The following is a 14,280-nucleotide window of genomic DNA, read 5'->3' on the forward strand; positions in this document are numbered from 1 at the left end:
ACCATAGTCCCTGTGCCCAAGCACACAAAGGCAACCTGCCTAAATGACTACAGACCCGTAGCACTCACGTCCGTAGCCATGAAGTGCTTTGAAAGGCTGGTCATGGCTCACATCAACACCATTATCCCAGAAACCCTAGACCCACTCCAATTTGCATACCGCACAAACAGATCCACAGATGATGCAATCTCTATTGCACTCCATACTGCCCTTTCCCACCTGGACAAAAGGAACACCTTTGTGAGAATGCTGTTCATTGACTACAGCTCAGTGTTCAACACCATAGTACCCTCAAAGCTCATTACCAAGCTAAGGAACCTGGGACTAAACACCTCCCTCTGCAACTGGATCCTGGACTTCCTGATGGGCCGCCCCCAGGTGGTAAGGGTAGTCAGCAGCACATCTGCCACGCTGATCCTCAACACTGGAGCTCCCCAGGGGTGCGTGCTCAGTCCCCTCCTGTACTCCCTGTTCACCCACGACTGCATGGCCAGGCATGACTCCAACACCATCATTACGTTTGCTGACGAGACAACAACGACAATGACGAGACAGCCTACAAGGAGGAGGTCAGAAACCTGGCCGGGTGGTGCCAGAATAACAACCTATCCCTTAACGTAACCAAGACTAAGGAGATCATTGTGGACTACAGGAAAAGGAGCACCGAGCATTCTCATCGACTGGGCTGTAGTGGAGCAGATTGAGAGCTTCAAATTCCTTGGTGTCCACATCAACAACAAACTAGATCGGTCTAAACACACCAAGACAGTTGTGAAGAGGGCACGACAAAGTCTATTCCCCCTCAGGAAACTAAAAAGATTTGGCATGGGTCCTGAGATCCTGAAAAGGTTCTACAGCTGAAACATTGACAGCATCAACTGGTTGCATCACTGCCTGGTACGGCAATTGCTCTGCCTCCTACAGCAAGGCACTACAGAGGGTAGTGCGTACGGCCCAGTACATCACTCGGGCAAAGCTGCCTGCCATCCAGGACCTCTACACCAGGCGGTGTCAGAGGAAGACCCTAAAAATTGTCAAAGAACCCAGCCACCCGAGTCATAGACTGTTCTCTGCATGGCAAGCAGTACCGGAGTGCCAAGTCTAGGACAAAAAGGCTTCTCAACAGTTTTTACCCACAAGCCATAAGACTCCTGAACAGGTAATCAAATGGCTACCTGGACTATTTGCATTGTGTGCCCCCCCCCAATCCCTCTTTTACGCTGCTGCTACTCTCTGTTTATCATATATGCATAGTCACTTTAACTATACATTCATGTACATACTACCTAAATTGGCCCGACCAACCAGTGCTCCCACACAATGGCTAACCGGGCTATCTGCATTGTGTCCCACCACCCGCCAACCCCTCTTTTTACGCTTCTGTTACTCTTTGTTCATCAGATATGCATAGTCAATTTAACGATACCTACATGTACATACTACCTCAATAAGCCTGACTAACAGGTGTCTGTTTATAGCCTTGCTACTCTTTTTTCAAATGTCTTTTTACTGTTGTTTTATTTCTTTACTTACCTACCTACACACACACACACACACACACACACACACACACACCTTTTTTTCGCACCATTGGATAGAGCCTGTAAGTAAGCATCTGTTGTTTTCGGCGCACGTGACAAATAAACTTTGATTTGATTTAACATCGATGAATTATTGCAATAATGAAGCTAGTCGACAAACTACCCCTAGATGATTAGTTGAGAGCACAACGAGTGCATTTGAGCCACAGCATTTTATAGCAAAGTTCATCCTCCTGAATGTTCAAGACAAACAACAGATGTATGGAATGAGCCACACGGTTAGGATTTGTATGAAAGATGCTGTAAAGACTGTTCTCGTTGAGGGTAGAAACCAGGGTCTGGCCAAGGTTCCTCTCATAATTATCCATACCCAAGCAATCTCCCTCTGGTACCTTCCAGTCAGACAGGAGAAATCTCCCCCTGGTACCTTCCAGTCAGACCCGAGAAATCTCCCTCTGGTACCTTCCAGTCAGACTGGAGAAATCTCCCTCTGGTACCTTCCAGTCAGACAGGAGAAATCTCCCTCTGGTACCTTGCAGTCAGACTGGAGAAATCTCCCTCTGGTACCTTCCAGTCAGACAGGAGAAATCTCCCTCTGGTACCTTCCAGTCAGACTGGAGAAATCTCCCTCTGGTACCTTCCAGTCAGACAGGAGAAATCTCCCTCTGGTACCTTCCAGTCAGACTGTAGAAATCTCCCTATGGTACCTTCCAGTCAGACAAGAGAAATCTCCCTCTGGTACCTTCCAGTCAGACAGGAGAAATCTCCCTCTGGTACCTTCCAGTAAGACAAGAGAAATCTCCCTCTGGTACCTTCCAGTCAGACCCGAGAAATCTCCCTCTGGTACCTTCCAGTCAGACAGGAGAAATCTCCTTCACATGAATGGAATGTGGCTGGTTCAGTTTATCACCTAAGGCATCGTACATCTACTGTCAGCATGAAGCCCCAGAGGCCCACTCTCAGTTCACACAGACACAATATAGTTCTAACAAACCCCTATCCTGTTACATAAACAACCATTTGATGCAATAACAGTATTAAACATAATGTTGTAATTTCACCCACAACAATAAACACTACTGTATACAGTACACAATTACACACACACAGACCAGTGATGTGAGCGGTTTGATCACCACAAGCTGCCATGTCCACATGTTTATCACAACACCCCTACACACTTCTCTCTGTAGCCACAGAGGACCCTGAGATGATGGTAGCATACTGTACGCACCTGGACAGCTGTAAGAGCATCTCCCACTGTCTAGACAAACCTAACCACACACACTCTCCCCTCCCCGGGGCACTTTCCCTCTCTCTCTATCTTTCTCTCTCTCACTATCATTCTCTCTCCTTCCCTCTCTCTCCATCTTTCTCTCTCCTTCCCTCTCTCTCCATCTTTCTCTCTCTTTCCCTCTCTTTCCTTCTTTCTCTCTCTCTCTGTCTTTCGCTCTCTTTCTTTCTCTATCTGTCTTTCTCGTTCCCTCTCTCATTATCTTACTCTCTCTTTCCGTCTATCTTTCTCTCTCTTTCACTCTCTCTCTCTCTGTCTCTCTCTTTCCATCTTTCTCTCTATCTGTCTCTCTCTTTCCATCTTTCTCTCTATCTGTCTCTCTCTTTCCATCTTTCTCTCTCTGTCTCTCTCTTTCCATCTTTCTCTCTCTCTTTCCCTCTCAATCTTTCTCTCTTTTCCCCACTCTATATCTGTCTCTCTCTTTCCCTCTCTCTATCTATCTTTCCCTTTCCCTCCATCTTTCTCTCTATTTTCCCTCTATCTTTCTTCTCTCTTTCCCTTTATCTTTCCCTCTCTCTCTCCCTGTCTCTCTATCTTTCTCTCTCTTTCCCTCTCTATCTGTCTCTCTTTCCCTCTCTCTCTGTCTCTGTCTTTCCCCTCTATCTTTCTATCTTTTTCTCGCTTGCCCTCTCTATCTGTCTCTCTTTCCCTCTCTATCTGTCTCTCTTTCCCTCTCTCTCTGTCTCTGTCTTTCCCCTCTATCTTTCTATCTTTTTCTCGCTTGCCCTCTCTACCTGTCTCTCTTTCCCTCTCTATCTGTCTCTCTTTCCCTCTCTCTCTGTCTCTGTCTTTCCCCTCTATCTTTCTATCTTTTTCTTGCTTGCCCTCTCTACCTGTCTCTCTTTCCCTCTCTATCTGTCTCTCTTTCCCTCTCTCTCTGTCTCTGTCTTTCCCCTCTATCTTTCTATCTTTTTCTTGCTTGCCCTCTCTATCTTTCTATCTCTTTCCCTCTATTTATCTCTCTTTCCCTCTCTCACTGCACCACATATATTTAGTTTCTAGCCCAGTCCAGCCATCAGGGTGTGCTACTAATTTCTGCCGCAAATGTCTTCCTGGGAACTCAGGACATTGTGGTGAGCAATTCCTGATGAGCCCATGAAAGGCCAGATAGCATTATGAGGGAGTGTGTGCAGGCAGAGAAGAGGGTAATGGTGGGCCTGAAACACAGTCACCTGTAAGGGTTCTTGTATACACCTTGAATATGTACTATTCATTCATGTTGACTATCTGCTTATGCACTGTCTATATTGATTTGGTTTCACATTGATCAGATGGCAATCACATGACACACCTTTAAGTGGGGGGACAGCCGGCAGTGAAGGAGTTAACGACGATCATAACTCCTCTCCTGGGGGATCCTAGTTTACATTCATTACACCATAGCCCCGGGCAAACTGCATATCAAGCAGTATTACAAACAACCAACTGGCATATCTACTTACCATCAGCGCAGAGTGGCGGGTTGTTTCTAAAAGAAGGCTGGATGGCTGTTTGACTGTCTGGCTGGTGAGAGGCCGCTGAGCAGAGAGAAGCTTTTCCAGCCCACAGAACACACAACCCACAATGCACTTCACACAGCCATCCTGCTACACTGCTGCATATCTACTACACACATGTTCTCTCTGTTTCCATCTCTCCCTTCATCATTCCCCTCTATCTCTCTCTCTCCTTTTCTTTCCATGGCCCTGCCTCTCAGTGGTGACTCGTCATTCAGGGCAGGTGGGGCTGTTTTGAGCACCAAACTTTTAGGTAAAAAATAATAATAATATTGCTTTTTGGGGGGGGGGGGGGGGGGCTTGCCTGTTTTGCTTGTTATTTTGCCATTAATACGTGTCACATATCAGTTTGCAAACAATGTCAACATAAAAAATGTAGGCCCTAACAGTTTGTGGGCACCGTTTGTCACTGTTAGAGTGCAATTCATGTATTGTTTAGTGTTGTGTCGTGTATTGGCTTTGCTGGCATGCATCTCACATTTTTTTTTTGCCCCACCAAGACTTACATGCTAAAATTGCCACTGGGGCCTACATAAAGCTGTCCCAACAGCAGAGTCCCAACATCTTACCACTGCTACACCTGGCTTTCAGTGGAGCCTTGTCTGGCAGCCAAACAGTTCGTTCAGTATCATTTACTACCTTTTAAGAAACATAGCTGATATGGCAGACTTGCATAAACAAATGTGGTTTCTAGTTACAATAGAGATGTACAAACTATGGCATAAGGGGACGACAAGCGGATAAGAGGTAATCCGTAATTTCGATTAAGACATTAATGAGCGAGCTAGGACGGACGTAGTCAATATAACTATTTGTTCAGCACTTTTGAAATGTACAGCGACAGAATTCAGAAAATGTACCGTTCTTACAGTGTAGAACAAGTCAGAACTGTAGGATAAATAACAGGTTTTAGGCTATTTGTGCACCACCAAGTTAGAACAGTAGGCGAAATTAAGAGGTGAAAATAGAGCAAATTATTAGGGTGAGGCACATTGAACGGCATTTGGGTCGTTGCGTGTCAAAAAAGATACACGTCATATAACACTATTTGATGTGTTAAATGAGCTTTTAATTTGACACGTCAAATAACACAATTATATTATAGAATGTTGTGTGTTCTGAATTTGCATGTGCAATCCAAGCACCACCAATACTATCAGTAGCACTGTCAAAGCTGTATAAAAAAGTAGCCAAACAAGCACTCACCGGACCACGAACAATGTGTTTATAATACCGCCTTGGTGAAAATACACCAAATTATTAGGGTGAGGCACATGGGCTACTGACAGCTTACTACACAACATACACTTAGTATTACTTTCAGAGCTACAGTATACATTTCTCTCTTGCATATTACATAATTTATGCAGCAGCATGCAATAGATGTTTGGACTCACCTTGTGAAGGTGGCGCAGCGGTCCTTTGTGGGCAAATTCTGTCATCAAATTTTGTCATCAAAGTCGGGCATTCTCTGGATTTATGGTGGGAACTCGGGGAAAAAAACACAGCCACTCTATTGAACAGCAGGCTAACGTTAGTGGTTTCGTTGCAACGCTTGCAGTTAGCCACTGATTCCTTCCAAACGACTCATTGTCGAATTTGCAATTTACAACTTGTTGTGTAATCTTTATGTACAATGGCCGATGAGCACCGATACGTTTTATCTATACTTTCTCTTCATTATTTCTCTTCATATGACAAGGATTAAAAAGGATTTGCCAGTAGATTATTGACTTGATGACAACTGATGATGACTGTTAGGTAAGACTTTGAAAGTAAGATGTTGACATGATCAGTCCAATCAAAGCTACTGTAGCTATAATTTGATTTGATTTCATTCTATCTGTGGCCAAAGACCTTGAGCCTTCTTGGATGGGCACTACTAATATTAATCTATGGCATATCCCAAGGGGCTAACATTTTCGAGCTCTAAGCTTAGAATTGGGGATGACGTACTGTCCCATGAGTGACAGAAAACTGAGCAATCACAACAGAAACCTGAACCCATTAGGTATTTTCTGCTGGCTAGCCCCACCACCACAGAAAGCACTGAGCTAGGCTGAAACACCTGCAATTTGGAGCTGCCTTACTCAAGAAAGCAAAAAAGAGAACATGTTTGTATGAGGCTTTATTAACTCAATGACATTTTGTAGATTTTTTTACATTGTTTGCAAACTGATATGTGACACGTATTAATGCCAAAATAACAAATTAAACAGACAAGCCCCACCCCCAAAAAAAACATTTTTTATTTTATTTATTTATTTTACCTAAAAGCTCTGCCCCACCTGCCCTGAATGACAATTCATTGTTTAGTGTTGTGTTGTGTAGTGGCTTTGCTGGAATGCATCCCACATGTTCTGTTTGTTTGCTCCACCAAGATGTCCATGCTAAAATCGCCACTGCTGTCTCCCTATTTGCATAACATGAAAATAGACACTACTATCAGTTCCTCTCTCCTCTGACTACAGAGATGGAGAACGTCTCTGATGGTTTGATGGTAGCAGTGTGGTATCAGTAATGCTACAGTACAGTGGTTGTGTCTGTGGTGTTTCTGCAGGCCTGTGTTTCTGTGTTTGATTTGTGGATTGAGGTAGTGGTTGCTCTATACAAACGCTGTGTAGCTAGCCACTACACCCCCGACCACCCATCTGATTCTCATTCTCGGTGGGCTCTGACACATTTCAACGTCTGCCTGTTCTATAGGTCTGACATGTTATATCTCAGGAAAAGAGGAGGCAGGGGGAGCAGGGGCCAGAGCAGGGGCCAGGAAACACAGGAGAAGGGGTAACTGTTTCACAGCACTCAGGTGAGAGGGAAGACACAGCCACGCTCACCTCTTTGTATTCGCCATGACTAAAAGTGGAATTACAACTCAACGGCGGGCAGTCGAGGGGTTTGATGTATAGAAAAGTACTACTAGAGTACAGTGGAGGATATCAGCGGGAAAGATGGTGGCTGACACAGCGTGAGGATGCATTCTATTTCTGGGGATTGTATGATGGGGTTGTATGGGTAACGTAGTTTGTCGGATGACATTGATTCGTTGGATGCCTCAATATAAGTGCCCGATTACCATTTTGTGTACTGTAAGTGGAATGTGTCTACTGGGAAAAAACAGAGCGATGTATAATATAATAAACATGCATGCAGAGAGAGGAGTTCATTCTCCCTGACATAGCTTGGTGGTCTTTAATATGTTCCATCCTTGTGGATGTTAAATCTTTCAGAGGCCAGATGGTTTGTAGACTGTGTTTTCGCTCCCAGCCTCACGGTACCCCTCATTTATACATTCATCCACATCTTGCCTTTTAATCCCAGTGGTGGGTCAAGCCTGACGGATGCCCTCCCAGGCTGGCAAGGAGGCGCAATTAGCGACTCCACGAGACAGAGGAGACTACTAGTGGGGTGGAATGAACTGGGAGAGAATCCCCCTCTCTTTAACGCACTGCTAAACACAGTTATAGCCTACCGTGTACGCATCCCTTGGAGTTCTCTCAAATAACAACATATTTTTTTAAATATTCAAATGCTCTTTAAAAAAAATATAGAAATAGCTCCTCCACCCTGGAGCTTGGCAAATTTGAAAGATAAAATAAATCATTTGTTTTTTTCGCCAGTAATGTTCAAAGTTTGAGGTGTTAGTATTTGGATATTTAATGTGAAACATTCCTTTTGGCTGGGCTCCTTATTTTCTTGTCTTAGATGGTGGTTGGTCTTTCTATCTGTAATGTTCTCCTGTGGAGGTCTGATCTGGTCATGTTGAGCCATGCTGTCTCAGTAGGAGACCAGTCTCTACTGTGCTCTACTCTGCTTTGCTCTGCTCTACTCTGCTCTACTTTGCTTTACATTCGTCTACAACTGATTTACTCTGCTCTACTCTGCTCTGCTTTACTCTGCTCTACTCTGCTCTACTCTACTACTGCTCTACTCTGCTATCCTCTGCTTTACTCTGCTTTACTACTGCTGTACTCTAATCTACTACTGCTTTACTCTGCTCTACTACTGTGTTACTCTGCTTTACTCTGCTCTACTCTACTACTGCTCTACTCTGCTCTGCTCTGCTCTACTCTGCTTTACTTAGCTTACTCTGCTCTCCTGCTTTACTCTGCTCTACTACTGCTTTACTCTGCTCTACTACTGCTTTACTTTTCTTACTATGCTCTCCTCCTGCTTTACTCTGCTCTACTACTGTGTTACTCTGCTTTACTCTGCTCTGCTCTACTCTACTTTACTTTGCTTACTCTGCTCTCCTCCTGCTTTACTCTGCTCTACTACTGCTCTACTACTGCTTTACTCTGCTCTACTCCTGCTTTATTCTGCTCTACTCTGCTCCCCTCCTGCTTTACTCTGCTCTACTACTGCTTTACTCTGCTCTACTACTGCTTTACTCTGCTCTACTACTGCTTTACTTTGCTTACTATGCTCTCCTCCTGCTTTACTCTGCTCTACTACTGTGTTACTCTTCCTAACTCTGCTCTACTCTACTTTACTACTGCTCTACTCTGCTCTGCTTTACTCTGCTTTACTTTGCTTACTCTGCTCTCCTCCTGCTTTACTCTACTCTACTACTGCTCTACTACTGCTTTACTCTGCTCTACTACTGCTCTACTACTGCTTAACTCTGCTCTACTACTGCTCTACTACTGCTTTACTCTGCTCTACTACCACTCTACTACTGCTTTACTCTGTTCTACTCTGCTTTACTCTGCTCTACTACTGCTCTACTACTGCTCTACTACTGCTTTACTCTGCTCTACTACTGCTTTACTCTCCTCTACTCTGCTTTACTTTGCTTACTATGCTCTCCTCCTGCTTTACTCTGCTCTACTCTGCTCTACTACTGCTCTACTCTGCTTTACTCTGCTCTGCATTACTCTGCTCTACTCTGCTCTACAACTGCTTTACTCTGCTCTACAACTGCTTTACTCTGCTCTACTCTGCTCTGCATTACTCTGCTCTACTCTGCTTTACTCTGCTCTACAACTGCTTTACTCTGCTCTACTCTGCTTTACTCTGCTCTACAACTGCTTTACTCTGCTCTGCTCTGCTTTACTCTGCTCTACTCTGCTCTGCATTACTCTGCTCTACTCTGCTTTACTCTGCTCTACAACTGCTTTACTCTGCTCTACTCTGCTCTACAACTGATTTACTCTGCTCTACTCTGCTCTACAACTGATGTACTCTGCTTTACTCTGCTCTACAACTGCTTTACTCTGCTCTACTACTGCTTTACTCTGCTCTACTCTGCTCTGCTTTACTCTGCTCTACTCTGCTTTACTCTGCTCTACAACTGCTTTACTCTGCTCTGCTCTACTTTACTCTGCTCTACTCTGCTCTACAATTGATTTACTCTGCTCTACTCTGCTCTACAACTGATGTACTCTGCTTTACTCTGCTCTGCTCTGCTCTACAACTGATTTACTCTGCTCTACTCTGCTCTACAACTGATGTACTCTGCTTTACTCTGCTCTACTCTGCTTTACTCTGCTCTACAACTGCTTTACTCTGCTCTGCTCTGCTTTACTCTGCTCTACTCTGCTCTGCATTACTCTGCTCTACTCTGCTTTACTCTGCTCTACAACTGCTTTACTCTGCTCTACAACTGATTTACTCTGCTCTACTCTGCTCTACAACTGATTTACTCTGCTCTACTCTGCTCTACAACTGATGTACTCTGCTTTACTCTGCTCTACTCTGCATTACTCTGCTCTACTCTGCTCTACAACTGATTTACTCTGCTCTACTCTGCTCTACAACTGATGTACTCTGCTTTACTCTGCTCTACTCTGCTTTACTCTGCTCTACAACTGCTTTACTCTGCTCTGCTCTGCTTTACTCTGCTCTACTCTGCTCTACAACTGATTTACTCTGCTCTACTCTGCTCTACAACTGATGTACTCTGCATTACTCTGCTCTACTCTGCTTTACTCTGCTCTACAACTGCTTTACTCTGCTCTACTCTGCTCTACAACTGATTTACTCTGCTCTACTCTGCTCTGCTCTGCTCTGCTCTACTCTTGCTCTGCAGCTGACGATGTCCTTGCCATCTGCCATAGTGGGGGGAATAGTAGGATGACTACTCCCACACACATACAATGTGTACACACACACACACACACACAAACACACACACAGATACTGTGCATAAACACGCACACATTCTGTGCACAGATATACACAAACATTGTTTATAAATGCAGAACTTATCTCTCCCTCTCTCACACACACACAGTGCACTTTCCCTATTTCAAATGGGCTCTTTGTCCCTCATGCATATAATTTCTGTTTCTAAGTAAACAACAATGACTCACTATGCCTTTTTTTAAACGCAAAGAACAAATTAATTGACATTTGATGTCATTGCCTCAGAAAGCATGAGCGAAGTGCATCTGATCAATGCTGGCTATAACAGACACATGAAACAGTTCAAACCAGTCCTTTAAAAGCCTGGATTATTGATTGAATCCTTTTCCAATGTTATATCTGGGGCTGGAGCGGATTGAAGCAGGCTGGTAGGTGGTCAGTGGTGAGTGGTGATGTGGGTTGTGTTGTTCAGATTGCACGGTGGTGGAGCAGGTACAGAGAGAGACTTACCCCTGGCAGTGTTTTCTGTTCATGGAGAGCGTTCTGGGCTTTGATGGCCGACTCACGGGCGCAGTAGGTGAGGAACGCACAGCCTGAAAAATAGAGAGGGGGAGGTTGGGGACAGATATTAAAACTAGTCTATCTGAACACTGGGGACTAAACACTGGGGACTGAACACTGGGGACTGAACACTGGGGACTGAACACTGGGGACTGAACACTGGGAAAAGAAAGGACACTAAACATGGAGTAGCAACACTAGCTCAGTCACAGAACAACAGAGAAGACTGATCATTTTACCATCCCTAGCCCAGTTACAAAGCACAACAACACTTGGCAACAACATTGTTCACAATCGAATCCCCTCCACCCAACCCACTGGGTCCCCATCAACCTCACTTAGTCTCAGACCCTTGTCAGTCATGAAAAGCAACACCCTGTGAAAGGGAAGTGTCCCTCACAATGACACAGCCAGAGCTGCTACTGGGAGCGGTCCCTCCCTGCAGACAGTCTCAATGCAGACATACACTCTATTTTGTTTCTTTCTTCGGTTGGCTCAGGGATGGATGCTTCCTCTCTGTGCCTTGCTTTCTCTCTCTCTCGTATTCTCTTTCTCTCCTCTCGATCTCTCTCTTTTGTCTCTCTCTTTCTCTCTCTCTCTCTTTCTGTGCCCCTCTTTCTCACTCTCTCTCCCTCTATTTCTCTCTCCCACCCCCAGTGCCATAGATCAGCCTCTCCTTGTCCAAAGCGACTACCACACTATTGCAATTCACAATACTGAGCCCTTTTGACAGCAGCAGAGAAAGCGAGGGAGGGAGGGAGGGAGGGAGGGAGGGAGGGAGGGAGGGAGGGAGGGCTCCAAGCCTCAGGACTCTTTGACCACAGAACGAATCCCCTGTCACAAGAACTCCAGGTGAGTACCACACACAAACAAGACACTCACACACAGAGACAGAGAGAAATATCACTCCAACACCATCTGCCAAATAAAGAGCTCCTCCTGCAGGCACTCAGACAGCCCAGAGAAATGAGGGAGATGAGGAGAGAGAGAGGGAGAGAGAGACAAAAGAGAGAAAGAGACCCAGATAAATACTATTGCAATCATTTCCCCCAGACTGTTTGAATAAATAGTTTTGGTAGTGTTATATTAATAAAGTTCATGTGGGTTACCACACACTATCATATTTCTGCCATTTTGCAGGCGGTTTATTAGAGGCCATCAGTTTTCGGATCATATTTCAACAGAAAATATATTCAGTGAGTGGAAATGAATTAGCTGTCTTTACAGAGAAAATATTTATATTCATTCCCCATGTTGCATATCACATCACTTTTATCTGTCTATAAATTCCCCACCTCATTCAACTCCTCGCAGCCTGGCTGTATTACAACATGCTCAAGCATGTATTTCCCCCTGAGTAATGCTACACAGGCATTCAATAACCCCAGAATTTTCTCCCAGCTATTCTTTTAATTTACTGCCTTTTCACATAGCCAGGTCAGTGCATTACGGTAACACAAAAATAAAGGGGACTTACACAGTCTCCCAGCACATCAGGCCTACCTCTAGTCCCTGCTCTCCGAGTCTGTATGTATATTATGGATGGGCAGCGATGGAGTCTGTCTGGGGTCACCCCCTCAGTCCTCACTGGCTGACTGTAGCTGTCACGCCCTGGCCATAGAGAGGCTTTATATTCTCTATGTTGGTTAGGCCAGGGTGTGACTAGGGTGGACATTCTATGTACTTTTTTCTATGTTTTTGTATTTCTTTGTTTTGCCAGGTATGGTTCTCAATCAGGGACAGCTGTCTGTCGTTGTCTCCAATTGAGAACCATACTTAGGTAGCTCTTGCCCACATGGGTTTTGTGGGTAGTTGTTTCCTGTTTGTGTTTTTTCACCTTACAGGACTGTTTCGTGTTGTTCACGCTCTTTGTTGTTTTTTTTGTCATTCAGTGTTCAGTTTATTTAATTAAATGTACTATGAACACTTACCACGCTGCGTGTTGGTCCGATGATTCCTATTCCTCATCATCAGATGAAGAGGAGAGCCGTTACAGTAGCACTGCCTGGGGTTATGGTGCAGCTCTCTTCACACTGCACACCTGGTCCCCGCCAGCCCTAACTTAATGATTTCCAATGGCCACCAAGCATATCACTCTATCGTGATGCTTCTTTCCCCACGTCACATCAGCCCTGTCCCTCTCACTGAGGCTTTACTCTGTTGTTTTTCTGTCTGAGAGATCATGGTGGTATGTGGGGCTGTTTTGTTGTTATTATTCTGTGGAATTGTGTTGTTAGTTTTTTGGACACGCGCCACCACCATCTCTCACTGAGCAGGGCCTCGTTTGCATATTACAATCACAAACACTGCCCAAGTTGGATTCATTTGTTAATTTGTAACACATACAGCATTGAGAATAAATGAATAACAACCACAATGCCAACAAACAAAGGGGAACATGAACTCCATTTAAATGTGCTTCTATGTTCTTTAATGTAAGGCTTAATAAGAATCCTCTGGCCACGGGTGAAAGCTCTAACAGCTTCCTAATTGGAATCCAAACACGTACAAATTGCCTGCGTTGCATTGCATATCAAGTGCAGAAGTCGGAGCATGATGAAATTGTTTGAAACACGACAAACAGCGATGTAACCCAGAGCAAGAGGCTGGTGGTGCTGATGCAGCAAAGGGAAGGCACGGTCTGGAGGATATGATCTTACCGCTGCATCATTTGATACCGATCTAAAACAACCCTTATCTCACGTTGATTTCTGGCGAAGAATCTCCTTCTCCACCTTCTCTATTTCTTATATAACCCTGTCTGATGAGTGGCTCCATTACATCAGCTGAGGTAGCTCCAGAAAGGCTGAGGTAGCTACAGAGAGGCTGAGGTTGCTACATAAAGGCTAAGGTAGCTACGGAGAGGCTGAGGTAGCTACAGAGAGGCCGAGGTAGCTACAGAGAGGCTGAGGAAGCTACATAAAGGCTAAGGTAGCTACAGAGAAGCTGAGGTGTCTACAGAGAGGCTGAGGTGTCTACAGAGAGGCTGAGGTAGGTACAGAGAGGCTAAGGTGTCTACAGAGAGGCTGAGGTGTCTACAGAGAGGCTGAGGTAGGTACAGAGAGGCTGAGGTAGGTACAGAGAGGCTGAGGTGTCTACAGAGAGGCTGAGGTGTCTACAGAGAGGCTGAGATAGGTACAGAGAGGCTGAGGTACCTACAGAGAGGCTGAGGTGTCTACAGAAATACTGAGGTGTCTACAGAGAGGCTGAGGTAGGTACAGAGAGGCTGAGGTGTCTACAGAGAGGCTGAGGTGTCTACAGAGAGGCTGAGGTGTCTACAGAGAGACTGAGGTGTCTACAG

At 44.9% G+C, this 14,280-nt stretch overlaps 1 protein-coding gene across 14 annotated transcripts in view; it reads right to left on the reverse strand.

Moving 5' to 3' along the window:
• The window catches only part of LOC110521425 (CUGBP Elav-like family member 5), a 358,349-nt gene that overhangs the window by 316,024 nt on the left and 28,045 nt on the right, over window positions 1-14,280 (reverse strand). For all 14 annotated transcript variants that reach the window (XM_090231305.1, XM_090231303.1, XM_090231302.1 and 11 more), the window contains exon 2: window positions 10,929-11,011. In XM_090231305.1, coding sequence (XP_090087431.1) covers window positions 10,929-11,011 — 83 coding nt within the window. The remainder of the gene's footprint in view (window positions 1-10,928; window positions 11,012-14,280) is intronic.

The sequence above is a fragment of the Oncorhynchus mykiss genome, chromosome 4, assembly GCF_057628025.1.
Source record: "Oncorhynchus mykiss isolate SJ-2025 chromosome 4, ASM5762802v1, whole genome shotgun sequence".
Classification (NCBI taxonomy): domain Eukaryota; kingdom Metazoa; phylum Chordata; class Actinopteri; order Salmoniformes; family Salmonidae; genus Oncorhynchus; species Oncorhynchus mykiss.